Below are 17607 nucleotides of genomic sequence, written 5' to 3'. Positions count from 1 at the left end.
AGTTCTCACTTTTTTGAACTTTAGTTATTTCTGTAATTCCTGTTCTTTGAGTTTTGCTGCAAGCATCCTTTTAGATGAGATAAGATCATATGAAAGAGACTACTTTTTAGGTTTCACTGTAATAGAAACTCTCTCAAGTTGTGGCTACATTAATGTTTTAGTTTAAATCAGTACTGTGCTTTTGAAGGGAATTACCCACCAGCCTCACTCCAGTTTGGTTTGTGTTGCAGGGTGGTTGGTTAAGGAGTGCAGCCTTGATTAGAACTTGATTAGCCTTGCAGAACTTTTAATGAAAGCAGATTAAAAGGAAGTCAGTTCTTTCTTGTGTGCTTTGTAGAAACTACATTCATTGATCTTTGATATTTATTATATTGTTACAGGTGTTTTAATAGTTTTAATCTGGATTATAATTGCAGATACGGAGTTAAGGTGTGATCTGAGGGTGGCCAGAACCTTGACTACAGAAGAAAAAAACCCCAACAAATAGCACTTCTGTAACTAAGGTCTGTTTGTTGGGGGAAAAAGCCCACGTGCCTGTACCACATGACTGAGGTTGGTGCTGGCTATATGAAAATGTATCTAGTTCTTTTGAGTGTATTATATTGGGATTTTTTAAATAGGGAAAAGAGTGGATAACTACCATGGATAGTGAAAAGCTAGCAAGAGCTTTTGATGATGAGAACAGGCAAGAAAAAATACTCCACTTTCAAATTCTTAAGTCTTTCCACTGAATAATATAATTTATTATATAAGCAAAATACCAACAGCAACAGTAGTTTGGGTTCTCCCATTTCATTTTTTCCGTTATGATCGCTTATATAACAATTTCATTTCCTGGTAACATTACAAGTATGAATCAGAATAAGGCATTAAATCCACAGCCTGCACTCTTCAGCTATTGCTTCTGTGTATGTGGATCTGGAATAAATCTTGGCTTAACATCTGCCACGTCAATATTTTATACCTCAAGTTCCCACACTGTGCAATTTTAATATACATAACCTATATAATATAAATGCAGTGAATTTGGAGATGACTGTGATACTCTGTACACAGAATTCAATGCCTACAATTCAAAAGATGAAGTATAGCAATGCTGAAGACTTTTGCATCACTTTTTGAAAAATCTCAGTTGAAGTTAGTTTTAATAAAATACAAAAATATCTGTCAGCAGAAGATCAATACAACTGCACTGCAAAAAGGGTCATTTGGGGAAAGGAATCCTCAATTAATCATGTTCCACTGTAAACGTATCTGTTACCATACAAATGCAGCTCGCTCTCGTAACATTCTGACACCAAAACGCTGCCATTCTCGCTGATATATCCATAGCTCCTGAGTTGTATCAAGACAGGCTAAAACTGCACCTCCTTTCCATGCAATTAAGCGGGGATCCATATCCTAAATTAAAAACACAGATTGTACACAATCACTGGTGTAAATTCACATAGTTCTCAAAACTTGTATCCTAATTTTTCCAACAGTATTCACCACTTAAAAGCTCAGGGATTAGGGGAGGAGAAAAGAAGTTTTTCAAAATTATTCAGGAAAAAATAGTGAGATAAAAATATGGAACGAATATTTAAGGTGTTTAAAGAAGTAACTTTTTTTTTTTTAAGATGCCTTCTAGCCATGTCTTGGAAATCCTGCCCTCAGCAATGGAAGTTCTGAAAAATACTCAAGTTTTGATTTTACAGATTTTGCCTGATTAATGCCAAATGAAAATTGTTCTTTTAATGCCATACTTTCTTTTACCTTAATAGTAATAAAAAACCCTAACACAATTTCTTGCTGAGCAGATAGGCTAACTTTACGGGCCAGTACTAACTGCTTCTTTAAGAATATGGCCTTTAGCTAATAAACACTTCAGTGATCAGCACTAGTAATACTCTTGCTGTACCTCTAACTTCCTGCCTATAATCGGAGAGTGCTATGTTATGAGCTGAAAGCTGTCCTAAATCTCCTCAGATATGCAACTAATATGTGGTTTTGAAAGAACATATGTTTTTTTAATCTTTTGAAGATTTCAACCAATCATAGTTTATTAACCATTTAGCCATCAGTTAACAGTATACCTTAGGTCTTGTGATGACTTCAACATTTTCAACGACTCTTCTAAAAGAGGGTGGCATTTTGTTGAGAATTCGGTGTTGAAGAAACTCTTGAGCTTTATGAAACATAAGGCCTCCTCCTACTACTAAGATGGAGCTGTACATCTTCTTTTTTGTATCATCAGATGCTGGAATGAACGGATGCATAGAAATACATTTGTTTTTTAAAGTTAATATGGTCTGTATTTGTATTATAAAGAATTTAGTGCAAGTCAAACCAGATGTAAACTGAAATTCTTTTTCTATTCCTTGGAGATTCAAAACTTCTAGCTCAAGAAACCTCAACAAAGATGCAAGTATAAGGAACAGTGTAGCGCTCTAGAGATGAGGAAAACTTAGGGACATATGTGTTTCTTTGGTAAAATAGAGGTGTTACCATAAACCCACACTGACATGCACACTTTATAGAACTGTACAAATATAATTCTTACCGCAGCAGTCAATACTATGAAGAATGGCTTTGTCAAGGCCTAAGGCTTTGCCTTCAAACTGAGAAATAGCTGTTTTCCTGGACATGTGTGCAGTTAAAGGTTCCTCTGAATCATTTCCAGATATCATACAATCGCTCTGGGAAGATCCCAGTTCCACTTCTTGTGGGTAGATCCTCTCTGAAATGTCTGAGGTTTGGCCTCTCAAGTCTCCCTCAAATGCACCAGGCTTTGACATAGATTTTCTATCAGCTGTAGCTTTTGCAGACTTAAAAATGAGAAAACAAGTGGAACTATGAAAAATGCAAAAAGATCTTCAGCAGGTTAGAGAACAATACAAAGACTTAACTAAGCACCGTTGTACTTCCCTTCACCTTTTTGCACAGAAAGATTAAGCATTGTATTATTTCATTTTAATCCTCAATTTCAAACTAAGGGTGTTATCTGGAACTCCATCAGATGTATCAATGCCATAATATGAAGCCCTCTTAGACTCTGAAAATTAACAGTTCTAATTAAGGACTTGTCTAAACATTCGTAATTCCTTACTCTAAATTTATTTTTTAATGCTTCTGGCCCAGATAACAAACTTTGGTTTCTTAGATGAGCTAATGAGTCCTGATTTTATTCCCCAGTTAATTAATAAGGAAAAATAAAATGAGCATTCACACACCTGCTCCTGCTTACTTTGTGTGGCTAGCAGATAATGTTCATCATGAGGATCTTCAGGGTCACCTTGTGACCTGTGTTGCAAAGTTGTCATTTTTTGTCCAACAATTCCAAAAGTTGCTGGATAAAACAGAGCCATTGGAGCCTGAAGAATGACAGATTTGACGTGGTTTTACTGCATAGTTTTTGGTTTCTTTACTAAGAAAAAAGAAAAAGCTTGTTCTATTTTTCTCACAATTGGAAATTAAATACACTTTTTTCAAATAGTTTTGTAAATGGCTAAAGTGTTTTCAGCTTTGTGTAATTAAAAAACCCCCCAAACATACAATTGTACATGTATATAGGTTTCTTTACAGATTCTGGTATTGTATGATAAATAAGTATTGAAATGCAGTTTATTACAAAATTAGAAAATTCAACGGTGAGGTGAGAAACTTGTGAAATTAACATTCATTCGTTGCCCTTGAAGGATAAATATCATCATATTTAGTTGAAGCTACAACCATTCTGCCTAAAGCTAGCTGGGAAGTCTTGTGCATCCACTCGTGCTGCATTAGGCCCATTCATACACATAGGAATTAATTTTAAAACTAACAACAGGCGTATGTTAAGAACAATCCATAAATCATGTGAACTCAGTAGCACTGAACTGATACAAAGTGAGGCCCTGAGCCTGAATGCTGAATATAATTCTTGTAATTAAAAAAAAAAAAAAAATCACCTGTAATTTTTCATCTCCTAATCGAAACTGGTATAACAAAGCTGGAGAATCTGGATGACGAATCTGGAACTCATGGTCTTGCAATCCAGAAATATCCTAAGGTCAAAAACAATGTAAAAAATTTGTATCTTTTATACCTCTCTATCAAGCTGCATAATCTATTTAAACTGTAGGAAACAAGAAAGAGGAACAAAACTCTTCAGACTGTGAATTTAATTTACCTATTCTTGAACTCTTTTTCAAGTCTTTTCCCTGTAGCACAGTCTGCCAAAACAGCTTTCTACATGCCTAAGCCTCTATAATGAAGGTTTGTGCAGAAAGTAGAGATCTGCTGGCAGATCTTACAAAACTGAAGTTGAAAACCAGCAAATATGCAGCTACTATCAGCTTCTTTGAGTAGTAAGAACAAAGAAACTACATTTCTAAGAGTTGGGATTCTTTCAACTAGAAGAAAAATAAAACAAGTTACAAATACTTCAAGTCTAAAGCTTCTCCACCTTTTGCCAGTATTCTACCGAGTAAAATATTACATTTTATTCCATTTACAAGCAATTGTAGACTTGCAAAAGGGTTGCCCAGAGTAGCATTCTGTAAAGGAAGAAAAAAATTACTTGGAGAATATATCATTTTCCCTTCTCACCTGGTCTAGATGACAAAATATCTCCTTCAAGTGCTGAAGCAGCAGGCAATCCAACTTATTAGTTAACTGACAGTCTCTGTATGGGAATCCTGCTCGTTGCATAAGCCAATAAAAACACCTTGACACATCAGATCCTCCATATGCAAGGCACAGCCTAAAGCACAGAGAAGAAAAAGATTAAAATTTGCTGAAATACTGGCCTTTTACAGTGGCATACATAGGAATACAAGCAACATTTTAGACATGCTGTGATCATGGCCTCCATAGTTTGCAGAGCACAGTATCAGTTCTGCCAGTTTTCTTCTTTTAAAGATACCAGAATTCTTTAATACTGTAACATGATGACGCTGTCACACAGCTCACAGTAAAAAGACCTTGTATTTGTAAAAAAATTTCCTGTTTTTAAAGTCAAGTCTTTGGTAAGCAACGAAGTACATGCTTATAATAATTCTGCATATTACAAGATACCTGGTGTTGCGATGGGAAACACCGTCTTCTACACAGCAAACGCTTGTCTTCTGATCTCCCACATCTACTATACATGCGCTGCTTAAACCACTTCCGAAAGTAGCACAGACTGACTCCTGGTGTACAACAATTCCTAGCAATATAAGGAAAAATTATATCCAATTTATGCCAAGCTCCAGAGGCATGTTGCTGACATTTAAAGGACATCTTAATGTCTTTTAAAATCTACTGACTCTGCCTGACTCTGCACTGAAAGTTTTTATATTTAGTGAAGATGGGGGCAGGGGGACTTACAGAGTTTTTGTTGGGTAGGCCCTTAAAGTCCTGAGCAAAGCTAAGAGCTGGGTGGATGCCTATAGTCAAATGTTCTTATTTTTTTGCAAGTTTAAAGACACTGCCTCCAGATGTTACTTGCTTTTGTAACCAGTATCGCAGGGTCTTGGTTATCAGATGCACATGAAGCATTTTCCTAATTTTTTCTAGTTTTAATCAAGTATCATTACCATTAGCATTTTAGATGTATTCTTTAAATAATAATAAAACAAGGTCCAATTTCACTCTCTGTTTTCCTTTCAATCCACCTTTAACTCTGTAAAAGAGTACTTTTGTGTCATAAGCCCATGCTTAAACCTGAGAAGTACTGGAGGCTTCAATCTATCCTTCTAGCCAATGAAGGAAAATAGCTCAATTGAGCTGTGCTTCGTAGACAAAAACTAAGTACAATTTTAAAGACAAATGTTTTTAAATACATAAAGAGAATTTAATTATGCTCTATAATTAGTTCAGCTCTTCACCAAATTATTATTTAGGAAAAGGCACTCTGAAGAATTATTAATGATACTTTCTGATTTTCACTTTCATACATCAGATGAATACGAAGTTCTGTATTTTTTTCTTAGTATTCTTCCTGTTCCTCTGAAGCTAACACATTTCAACTGCAAATTCTTCTATCCTAGTGCCAGTACATTTTTACGTAGTAGTATTATCAGGTACTGTTCACATTACATCTATGTAAAAACAGAGGAGGAACCAAAGTATGATTTAGAACCATTCTGATCAAAACCTAAAACTATCAGTCAATATGGCTTGTTCATTTTAACATAATGAAACAAATCAAATATATATATGCATGTGAACAAAATTTAGATCTCATGCAATCAGTCTCTCTTTTTCCAGTGTTTATTTACCACCTACTTAATTCTTTCAGATGGGAAGCAATAACATATAAGCACATATTCTGCTGAGAATAATATTTGAGAACTGTTTGCACTTTGTACTGATTATTAAACAACAGAAGTATTAATCTCCAGCATCTCACAATTAACTTACTGTTTGACTAGTCTCTACCATTTAAATTACTATTCTTGTCCACTCTTTAAGCCTCTTTCCTTGCATACCTAATACAAGAAAGGACTTTGCAGTACCAAAGGTACTACTACTCTGATTATTTCAAATTAAGTATGCTCCATATGGTTGGGTTATTGTGCCTTCCATAATGACTTGCTATGTTTTCTCTAAATGTGAAATGAGAGAAAGATAGCTGAGACTACAGCAGTTCTTTCCAGACTAGCCAGAAGCTTCCAGCAGTTTAACTAACTGAAAGGAAACTGCATTACTCTTTTTCATCAGTGGGCTTTCCACTCTAAAAATAAATATGCAGAAGCAGCTAACAATTACTTGATTATTTTTCAAAACTTATATTGCTCTTCTATATTTAGCATATGCACTCGGGAACCTCCTATTATGTCATCCTGTAGAGGGGACAGTTGCAGCATCTTACATCATATACTTTTGTTCTGAAGTCTAGGAATCTTACTACTCTGTGGAGTTAACATTGTGCATTTTAGAAATACCTGAGAAATCAGACTGTTGCTACTTTCATCTTGGCTGAAGTGAGAAGCCCACGGCTGGAATACCTAATCGCAAACTGAGAAACTTGTTTCAACGCTGGCCAACCATTTTGCCCCATTGAAAGAGACAACAGGTATGGGAATAGCAAAAGATGAAAGGTGCTAGTCCCAGCCAAACTGGGATTGATGTGCAAAGATGTACCTTAAAGGTTTAAAAAAAAAAAAAAGTATCTTTACACTGTTAATCATTAAGTATGCTTATGTATGGTTTTACCTGAGAAGCCCATCTTCATTAGGATCATATTTACCAGTTCTTTCACATGTTGTTTATTATAGATGTCTGGAATTAGTAAAATGCATCTGTAGTACTGAAGATAAGAACAGTAAATTAAAGCCAGCTCTCACATTAGGTTTCTCTTTACATTCTTGAATACCTGATGCTAAGGAAGAAAGCATAATATACAGGTTTTTAAAAGAAGCAAAATTATGGGAAGGGGGAAGGGTTTTAATAATTTAAAAAATGAGTTCAGAGTAAGTACCAAGTTAAGTTCATACAGGTCACTAAAATGTTCAAAAGTACGTCAGATATGAGAAAAACACCTACTCAGCAAGGAGTAGAAATTATGCAAATATTAGCCACCCATTCCTCAGTTGCCTCCATTTTAGTCAACATAAAAATCCCAGACTGAGACTGAAACTTCCATAATGGGATTTTCAAACCTCCTTGGCAGAAGTTCTGTTAACAATTTTTGTCTTAAAGACATGCACAGAATTCCAAATGAAGTCTTAGGAACCATGCTCGCCAGGAGAAATAATTTATTCTTTAAGAAAATTACCAGTAAGAGGCTAACACTAACAGCAAGTTGCTTCTCTTTCACAGTAACGTTTACAGAAGTGGATACAGCCCTTATTAATGTGTCCACAGCTCACCTTTAAGTCTTTCAATGGTATTTCCAGATATTTTTGTATTGCGTGTGACCATATAACTTCAAGGTCTGCTAATACTGCAGTGAGGGAGCCACCAGGTCCTGCGTGGAGATTCAACTGCCCTCTTCTAATAGGCCAATGTATATTATAAGAATCTAGTGGATTAACATACAGTGCCTGAAAATAAGGGACAATGTTCTATGCATTGTTTTTCCCAAAAGATTAGTAACAAATACTAGAAAAATATTTGAGAAGCAGATACAAGACATGCAGCACCACTCAGACCAATGTGACAGCAATACAGTGGATTTCTTTTTAATAGGGCTTGCATTAAAATAAAATAAAGCATTAAAATAAAAAAGACAATAAATACATGGTTTAATGTTTGAATTTTCATCTCCGTGGACATCCACTATGAACATAACAGTATATTTTTCCATTATCTCAAATTAGTAACTAATTTAGACTCTCTGAATCTCATGAATACCTAATTACTCAGCAGTGATTCCATGTACTGATCCTTTTATGAGTTTCTTGCCTTTTCTCTGAATTATACCACATGGGTAAAGTTCTCACCTAGTCTCTGCAGAAACACTGATTTACAGCAGTATAGGATCAAGGTTACTTGCTAGGCAAATGGGAGAAACTGTCTGGTCTTGCTGAATAATAATATATATTCAGTTAGTTCATAGTAAAGCTTCTCATGTATTGCTTGACTAAATTTATATGCTTTTCAACACATACTAACACATAGCAAACTGCTACTGATTAGGTAGTCACATTAAAACGTAATATTAAGCCCCGTTTCAGCAGGAAAATTAATCTTACCTCTTCTCCTACCAAAAATTCAGGATGATTTGATGTGTTTGTCCACTTGGCCCCAGAGCTGTGATCTAAAATAGCTGGCCGCATCTGTCTGTTGTATGACCTGGCCTGAAATGTAATCAAAACAAGTGCTGTTGATAAATATTTTATCAGTCACTTTTTGTGCATGAAAGAAAAAAGAACCCCCCTCACCCTGCGAAGAACCATTTTAAATCTTCATTTTCTCAGATCTTCAGAGTTAGGTCACACAATAGCACTATCCATTTTTTGCTGTATAAAGGATATCTATTCTTCTCCACTAAAATATAGCATCACACCAAATGACCGTATGAATGAACGATTTAATAAAATCTTAAGAATGAGTTACCTGATCAGGTGACACTGGTATACGCCTTGCACCATTTGACATCTTTTTGGACCATATTGCTTGGTCCACCATTTTAAGGCCATTTTGTCTCTGCTCAGTGCTTTCAGGTTTCTAAACAAAACCCAAAAATATGCAACGTAAATACTTACTTTCTAATTACATGTCTGTATGCTGGTAATACTGAAGCTATTATTAAACAATGAAATCATTACTGTAGTTGATAGATGGCAGAAAGGACAGAAGGTTTTATACAATGAACATAGGCTTATTTTTAAAGAAACTCTTTTTTATATTAGAGTTCCCAAGATCTATTTGTCTAAGTCAACTTGAATCTTTTAACTGATTGTAATGGCTGCTGGACTTCATCTCTGGAGTGATGAACTCAGGACATTATCTATTTAACCACAGAAATATTAAGTAGGAGCAAAAATGTTTAAATAGATCTCAATTATTTAAAGATGAGGTTTAATATTAGAGGCATTAATTTGATTAATGATTTTCTGTACAGATTCAAAGTATGAATAAGATCACTACATATATTTTTTTGAGCAGGTTAGACTAAAATTACCGGCTACGTTATCCAAGTTACAAGCCAACTTGTAACCAACGCATTCACAAATGGAGCCTTCCAATTCTAGTTCTACAGTCGTCATTCTATAAACAGAAATACTGTGTGTTGTATCAGACCACAGAGCAATCAACGAGTCCAAACCCTCAACCTATCAATTTATTAGGTTTAGTTCATGGCGAATAAACTAAATAAAGCCCCAGCACAGACTGGAGCAAATCGACTGACGTGAAACGGGAAAACGGTTTGTGTCGAGACATATTCCTCTGGAAAAACACGATGCACGAGGGGAAAACGGGCCCTACACGGCAGGAAACGGCAACCGAAACGCGCAGTTCCAAGGCCCATTTTAGCGAGCTGGGAGGACGTGCCGCTGGAGCGCGGCCCGGCTTACGTTGAGCCCGTCCCTGAGGAGCCAGCTGTCTCTGTAGGCCGCCTGTCCTTGCTGCTTGTGCCGCCGCGCGATGACATGGGGAATGCCCACGGGCAGCGTGTCCGTGGCCCGCCCGAGCCGCAGGGTCGTGGAGCCAGGGTGTATCACCACGATGAAGTTGCTCTGGATTTGCTGAAAGCACCACAACGCGCACGGGAGTGGGTGGGTGGGTGGGCAGGCGTCCCGGCGCCTCCCCCCTCCCCCCCGCCCAGGCCTTTACGAGGCCGAGGCCGAGGCCGAGGCCGAGCCCGGCCCCCGCCGCCCCGGCCCCGCGGCCGCTCGGCCAGCAGGAAGGCAGCGCCGCCCTGAGGAGCCGCCGCCGCCGCCGCCCTGCTCCTCACCGCTCCCCGGCCTCACCTCCTGCAGGGACTCGGGCACGGCGGCGGGGACGATGGGCCGCTTGACGCCGCGCTGCTCGCGCTCCCGGTCGCGCTCCTTGTCCTTCCCGTTCTCCGCCTCGCCTTTCTCCGCCTGGGTCATGCTCCCCGCCGGGCAGAGCGGCGCCAGGCGGAAGCCGCTCCCGCGCGGGGCCGCGCGCCGCCGAGCCCGGCCTCGGCGCCGGGCGGAAGCGGGCGGGCCCGCGCCCGGCACCGCCCCTCAGGCAGGTGCCGCGGGGGCTCGGCGGGGCGGGGCGGGGCGGGGCTCGCCGTCCCCTCAGCGGCCACGGCGCCTCGGCCCGGATCGGCGAGACGGCGGGGAGACAGCGGCTGCCCCGGCCTCCGCGCTGAGGGGGCGAGCAGCGGTAAGCGGAGAGCCCGGGGAGCACCTCCGCCGCTCCGGGCTGAGGGAGGTCCCAGCAAACCCCGTCAGCTGGGCTGCTGGTTAGTGCTGGCGGGGCTGGAGGAAGGGTAATGCGGTCCTCCGAACGAGCTAAAAAAGGGCCATAGCACAGCCGGTGATGAAGCACTAACGATGCCCTACCTACCCGATCTGGTGGCGGGGAGTTCCTTTATGAACTGTGAAGGTGTGACCTTTGAGCGGAGCTGAGGAAGCTCTGGTTATTAGACTGAAGGCTGCTGTTACACCGCGAGTTTGAAAGATGGTAACTTTGAGTGGGGTTATGCGTCACAGGAGTGGGAGCCACCCGAGCGGGTAAAAGCCAGCTAGTTAGTAGATGCTTGTTAACCAAGGGGGCATTGCTGGCATCCTGCTAAACACATTATTAGAGAGGTTTAAGTAAAAAAAACCCAAAACCTTGCAAGGGCACCTTGGAGAAAATTTAATCTGGATTCTTGGCAGATAATCTTTTATCAAATAGATGCAGCCCTCTCCAACTGAACAATAACAAAAAAAAAAACAACCAAACAAAACTCAAGAACAACAATAAGCAACTCCCATCCTGAAATGGAGTAAATTAGTTAAGCCACTGTTTGAAAGAAAACAGCTCTTCTGTGTTAGCACTCAGTACTTGAGTTCCCTACTTTTTTCATCATGTAATAAAAACAAAGCTTAATTTTACTGAAAAAAAGTCTTACCAAAATTTGTACAGCAAATAGGCTTACACATTTGAGTAAGTCTGTAATGGAGAAGGAAGCTGTTTCAAGAGGTGCTTAGAAAACAGGCGTGTTATAAAGTCCATTAAGGGCCTTAATGAAGCGAGTTTGTAAAAGGCAAGGATTGTAAAACAAAGTAATTTGTAAGTTGCATTTCAAAAGTGTTTTTAGAGCACCATTAATACCAAAGTACAAAATGTTAGTACTGACAAAAACAGAGTAAATACAAAACCTATTAGGAAGCACTGCTTTAAGTTTGACTCTTAAGGAACCTTCTCTATCCAATATAAATACATATTCTTCCTCATTGGAACAGAAAAGGGCTTACTGTACTTCAGATATTTTTTTTCTAAAAATGATGAGAAAGTCAGCCTTGTGACAAGCCCAATATAATTTACTTATTACTTTGCAACTACAGTAAAATGTTCAGAAACTATACAAAGACTTTAGACAGTAAACATGTATTTAATAAAACTGTTGTTCAGTTACACCGGATCCTTGAAGAAGGAGTTCCCAGTACAACTTCATTAATCTGCTTATATCACAGAACAGTTTCCAGTTAGACATACACATTTACAACATTCAAACTCATTTGGTCCACCACTAAACTCTTCTTCCCTTTCATCTTGCAAATGTGTATGCTTTTGCCTGCCTCTTCAGCAGGCATTTACCTAAAAGATAAAGTAATATTTGAAGACAAGGTCTTTCTTTGTCAGTAAAATTATGTGAGTAACCCTTTTAAAATAAAATTGTTTTTAATTTAGCTAAATGAGACATGCAAAAGGCTCACAAACTTCTATTCCTGAACAGATTACACATTGCCATTATTACCCAAAGGCCTTCCCCACAGCCTTTGCTGGCCTCATGTCTAGTCAAAAAGAAAAAAAAAACCCAACACCCAAATGAAAAAAAAAAAAGGGAAGAAACTTATCCTTTTTCTAGGGAACTGAAATACTGACATGTGTGCTTTTTGGAATATGAACCTTCTCCTACAAGATTTACAAGTCTTAGCCACCTGCATGTGTGTTTTCTCTTGTAACTTCTGTTATGGTAACAATGAGGAGTGATTCATGAAAAACAAGGAGGATTGTTTACTTAAGTCTTGAAGTAAATTAAACAATACTATATATAACATTGTTAGATGAAACTCCCACCAGCCAAACTAATTAATAAAACAGAATTAAAGTTCAGGCAGCTGTAAGAAATTTAAAGAGCAGGGCTTTTTTAACGGTTTTTGCCCCCCTTTTTAAGCAATTCTGATTTTTATGCTACACTAGAATTCAAGATTTGCATAACTATATCACTGTAACAGGAAAAAAGATTTTTACTAAGAGTCTTTTAACAACTTTATTAATTTTCCTTTTTTTTCTATGAGAAGTATCTACTTAAAAAAACCTCATATGTCATATGATAACTATCAGAAATGCAAACAAAGTTTCAGCCACTACTGATCTGGACAGGACTTTAAATTAGCAGCCAAAAAAACATGAAAGGTTATAATTTTTTATCAGCTGTGTTCAAAAATCTTTGCTACAATTTGTGTATCCACTTCTACACAATTAAAATTAGAAGCTCACCGTTTATGAGCCAAAACCTTTTAACACTCCCCCCTCCCTTTTCCCCCCCTTTACTGAAAGAATCTAACCATTTTGTTTCTGTTCCTGTTTTGGTAACTTTTGCAAATGGAGGACAAAATGCTCCATTCTACCTCAACCTTCAATTATCATTGTTAACTTTAAAAAAAAAAAAAAGTTCAAAGCAGGATACAGATTTGTAATTACCTTCCTCATCCACCTCCAGCCATTGGTGGTGGACTGGGGCCTCCACCCCAGTGATTTATTCGACCCATCCTACGGCGAGGATGTGCTGGAGGCCTGAAAAGAAATCAAGGAAAACAACATCTATTCAATGGACATTAATCTGTTAAACTAGAAATATAGTAACACTGTCTCTAAATGATACTAATTAGAAAGTTAGAAGCTCTGGAAAAGTTGTTTGGGTTTCATGTGAAAAGCTGTAAAAAACACCCCAAAAACCCAACCCACCCAACCCCACTTTCATGAAAATTCTCTTATGCAAACTGTTCTAATTACTGCTGTCTCACAAGAGAAAGCTACAGCTAACTCAAGCTTTCACACAGTCCTACAAAAAAAGTTAGGCAAACCATTAAGAACAAAGAAACACAGTAACTACAGCGTTTATAGAAATGATATCCCTGTAACAGAGTGTTTTGCTTTATCTGTAGGTAATCTAATACATGAAATGACTGATTTAATATAAATCAAAGGCTGAGTATAAGCAAATCTAACAAAAGAATTTCAACAAAGATTCATATTGTCTATGAGGCAGGTGTGAAAAACAGTTTCAGCGAGAGTTAGACTATACTGCTATTACAGCTATCCAAAGCTATGTATTGTTACTAAGCTTCAGACAAAATACAGCAGATAAACAACATTTTAGTCTTCTTACATGACCCAATTCAATGCAAATCACAACTGTAATCTGAATACATGATGTCATTTTGCTAAGATAGAAAAAAAAGCAGAACTAGTGTGAGTATGAAAAAATACCCTCTTCCGTCATTGTATCCTGAATAGGAGGAAGATGTGTAGCCTCTTCTTCTCAAATCTGGTTGAATAATGCTCTGGAAACTGAAAAATAAAGCAGGAATTAGGTGAATTGATTGCTAGATATAGTTTCTGAGTGTTTGGATTGAAAGATAAGAAACGGCCTGGAAAACAGTAAGTTGTGTTCAGGAACGAACAGTGTTCTTCTCAAGATCATTGTTTAATAAGTCTTGGCAATTTGTCTCCTATATATAAATATAAAATCTTAAGTAATTCCAAATTACAGTGAGGCTCAAACTATAAAATCTAGTTTTCAGGTAAATATGCAATAAATATGTAAGAAATGCATAAATTATAAATGTGTAACTGAAAATAATGAAGGAGTGTTGAATACATGAAAAGAACGTATTGTTTCTTAACTGCTGTTGATCTGGGGCCATAAATTTGTGATTACTGCTGTATGATTATTCTTACATAGCCAGGATCTATTGTCAAAAGTAGAAATACTCCAAATAATAAATATCTCGATTATTAGATCAGCTAAAAGAAACTAGCCATTTAATGAAAGTATACGCTTTTTCTTTTTGTAGTATTAAAATGGAAGAAATGTAAGAAAACTCATTTGAACTGCCAGTAAGTTACCATCGCTTTTCATACACTTTTCTTTTTACTAGATACAGTATAGTGCTTAATAACCAAAGCCACAAAGTCACAGTAAAGCATTCGTATATGTTTTGGGGACAGTAGACATAGAACGCTAAAGAGTAAATCTAACATTTTTATTGTTGTGTTACCGATAGCACTGAGTAGCTTCTACCTATGGCAAATCTAAAATAAAGCTCACCCAAAGAATTAATTTCTACTTACAACAGAACCACAAAATCTGCTATCGACCAGAAGAAATCTGTTATAGATGACAAACGCCAAGGAGCCCGACTCTGGTTATCCAAAACTTGTCCTGTAACATACCCAGATACAAATCCAGCGATGTTTAGTGTGTGACACCGTGCAGTACATTTCACAGAAACCTGTCTGCTGAGTCTAGAACTTGCAAACGGGATGAAGAAACTACCCTTCAGGGGCAACGGTAGCAAGTTTCACTCCCTACGGGGTACTGTCCAAGTACCTGGAATAATCGGATCACCACCACCCACCGGAGACACTGTGTCCAGGTGAACCTACAACCCCCCCGGTACAGTCCCCGTTTCCCCTGTATGTGGTTAAGCTGCTTCTCTGTCACACTCCCGATGTCCGCAGAACACACCCGGACTTTTCAAAGTCCTCAAAACCTGTTTAGAACCACGCAAGGCTCACGTCCAGGCCGCAGAGAAGCGCGGGGGCGATCGGCCGCCACGGTGGCAGCGGCCGAGACGCGCCGCTCGCTCGCTGGGCACAGCCCGCCGGGCTCTCCCGGGCAGCGGCCGTGCGCGAAGGCAGCGCGCTGCCCAGCGCAGGCCCCGTGCCCCGTCCCCCCCCCAGCCTTCCCCCCGCTCGCTGCCCCGCCTCCAGCCTGTCCCCCGGCTACCGCGGCCGCCATCCCGCTGAGGGGACAAGGCGCGATCCCCTCCCGCCGGCCGCCCCTCACCGTTGGAGATGTACACCATGGCGGCGGGCCGCGGGCGCTGTCCCCTCCCCTGCCCTCGGCCCCGCTGCGCGTGCGCGGGCGGGAGGCGCATGCTCAGAGCCTGCCGTCGGTGCCGCTGGTTGGCTTCCGGCTGAGGGAGGCTGAGGGGAAAGGGGCGGGGGCGGTGCCGGTGGCGGTGTCGGTGGCGGTGTCGAGCCTAGCCGAGCCGACATGGCTGTGGCGTGTTGTCCTGGTTCCCTTGCCACAGCAATCGTAGCGGCATGCAGCCCCCTGTTCAGGAGGGGTCCCCCGCAGGGGGCCGGCCGGCCTGAGGCGGGCGGTGTTGAGGTGGGGCGTCTCCTCCCTCAGAGCGGGAGGGTCTGGTTCACTCCTAAAATGGAGTTATGTTGGTAATTAACACCGCTGTGTAACGCAGTGTCGAAGGTTCCGTGCCGTGCGCGGTAAGCGTATGGTTTTACCAACAGTGACAGGAAACAATAACCGTAGTTAGTGGTATGTCAGGGCAGCTTTCATAAAAATTAAAGTGTTCTTCGTAGTCTTCCGTAGTTAACTTCTGCTGGATCTTTTGTCCTTCATCGCCGCCTCAATTTTCTCTGGTTGTTGAAGGGAGCCTCGTCCCTCCCAGCGGTTTTCTCTAATGGAATACTAAAAGTGAAAACTCACTAGTAATGTTAGAAATATGACTAAATGCAGATATTTATTTAAAACTACTCCCCAAAGGGAACTTGTGTTCCTTTTACGTAGTGACAGGTATGTGGCTATGTTTATACCCCTTTTGTTGGTGGGAATGTTCAGCCCAAAGTCGGGCGTTTGGTTGAATTTATTTCATTTTCATAAAAGCTTTGCCCTGCAGAGTGGCTAGCCTATCTTCTCATGAAGAATGTGCATATAAAATCAGAGCTAACTATAGCTATATAGGGAAATTTAATATAACACCTCTTTTTTTAAACTAAACTAGTAGAGAAGGGATGTATAATTCTTCTGGGAAACAGCAGTAAGAGAAAATGAATATAAAAGCATTTTAATACTGCCTTTGCAAGACCTACCTTTTTCTGATAACAATGAGGTAAAGTCTTTTGCTAAACCTCTTAACACAAGAGTGTTGCCTGAAGTTGAAATTGTAATATAATACGTCTCTGACAACGTAGTTGTCCCCTAGTAAAGAAATTGTTTGCAACTGATGGATGTTTATAAATTTTTGATGTTCCAGAAATAAACTCTTGCAAACAACTGAAAGCAACTGTGAAAGAGAGGTATTGGTAACTATGTATATAAAATAAATAGTTATCATTAATATAAGAGCTAGGTAACCTACCACTCAATAAATGGGGAAATACAAGTGTTTAGAAAATAGTGGGTGCTACGCAGTGCATAATGGGCATAAATGCAGGCAGTATGTTAAAATTATTCAGAGACAACATCTACCCTTTTCTATGCTTATGATGATTTTTTTCAAATAATAGTCAAGTGTAGTCAGATCAGTTTCAGTTTCCAAATTGCAAAACACAGTGTATATAGGTATAGAAGAAACACAGAGATTCAGTCAGTAATTTGAACATTGGTTTTAGATCCTCAGGGAAACCAGATAAATAGAATAATAAACTGGAAGAAAGATGTATAGGTGTACTTCTAATTTGTGGATTGCATAGTAGACCTGATATTGTGTGTTAGGTGATACTGTTACATAAATACTAAGTTTATACGGAAAGTGAAAACATTACTTTAAAAAGGTGATGTCAAATATTAGGAAAATAACAATACTCAAGGAAAGTATATGACAAATGCATACCTTTGTATTACTATGCTAAAGTGAAAATGAAAATGTCTTGTTTTTATATGATTTTCATAAATGTACTTTGTTTTCAAATGATTTTCATAAATATACTTTGTCTTCTTTTCACTAGGCTTTAAGACAAACCAGCAAATTATCTTATGTTTAAAGAACTATTGCACAA

At 39.2% G+C, this 17607-nt stretch overlaps 2 protein-coding genes across 3 annotated transcripts; both read right to left on the bottom strand.

Moving 5' to 3' along the window:
• Window positions 1-704: 704 nt before the first annotated feature.
• On the bottom strand, window positions 705-10571 carry ACTR8 (actin related protein 8). 2 transcript variants are annotated; one of them, XM_069812308.1, is made up of 13 exons: window positions 10365-10571; window positions 9969-10139; window positions 9007-9117; window positions 8643-8747; window positions 7818-7991; window positions 7162-7255; window positions 5038-5170; window positions 4570-4723; window positions 3930-4025; window positions 3213-3353; window positions 2543-2807; window positions 2076-2239; window positions 705-1401 (listed from the first exon to the last, which is right to left on the bottom strand). In XM_069812308.1, the coding sequence occupies exons 1-13, from the start codon at window positions 10485-10487 to the stop codon at window positions 1258-1260; spliced, it is 1875 nt and encodes a 624-aa protein (XP_069668409.1). In that variant the 5' UTR covers window positions 10488-10571; the 3' UTR covers window positions 705-1257. The 2 variants fall into 2 exon arrangements, with proteins under 2 accessions (XP_069668409.1, XP_069668410.1); XM_069812309.1 differs by lacking the exons at window positions 9969-10139; window positions 10365-10571 and adding an exon at window positions 9880-9898.
• Window positions 10572-13286: 2715 nt separating this feature from the next.
• Window positions 13287-15777, bottom strand: SELENOK (selenoprotein K). The gene is made up of 4 exons (XM_069812310.1): window positions 15653-15777; window positions 14935-15025; window positions 14071-14151; window positions 13287-13374 (listed from the first exon to the last, which is right to left on the bottom strand). Exons 1-4 carry the CDS (start codon window positions 15741-15743, stop codon window positions 13287-13289), a joined length of 351 nt encoding a protein of 116 aa, XP_069668411.1. The 5' UTR covers window positions 15744-15777.
• Between the last annotated feature and the right edge of the window lie 1830 nt (window positions 15778-17607).

This window comes from Haliaeetus albicilla, chromosome 24 (genome assembly GCF_947461875.1).
Source record: "Haliaeetus albicilla chromosome 24, bHalAlb1.1, whole genome shotgun sequence".
NCBI classification, from domain to species: Eukaryota; Metazoa; Chordata; class Aves; order Accipitriformes; family Accipitridae; genus Haliaeetus; species Haliaeetus albicilla.
The sequence above is the reverse complement of the archived record's forward strand: the minus strand, read 5'-3'. Positions and strand labels throughout refer to the sequence as shown.

Bases quoted from the DNA above. Each gene is read 5' to 3' on its own strand.
- ACTR8 (XM_069812308.1), bottom strand. From the start codon at position 10,487: ATGACCCAGGCGGAGAAAGGCGAGGCGGAGAACGGGAAGGACAAGGAG. The intron at 7,256-7,817 runs GTGAGCTGTGGA...TCTTATCTTCAG, and splicing joins TACCATTGAAAGACTTAAAG to TACTACAGATGCATTTTACT. The intron at 5,171-7,161 runs GTAAAACCATAC...TTATATTGCTAG, and splicing joins AATGAAGATGGGCTTCTCAG to GAATTGTTGTACACCAGGAG.
- SELENOK (XM_069812310.1), bottom strand. From the start codon at position 15,743: ATGCGCCTCCCGCCCGCGCACGCGCAGCGGGGCCGAGGGCAGGGGAGG. The intron at 14,152-14,934 runs GTAAGTAGAAAT...TTTATTTTTCAG, and splicing joins GCAGATTTTGTGGTTCTGTT to TTTCCAGAGCATTATTCAAC. The intron at 13,375-14,070 runs GTATTTTTTCAT...ATTTCTTTTCAG, and splicing joins GGATACAATGACGGAAGAGG to GCCTCCAGCACATCCTCGCC.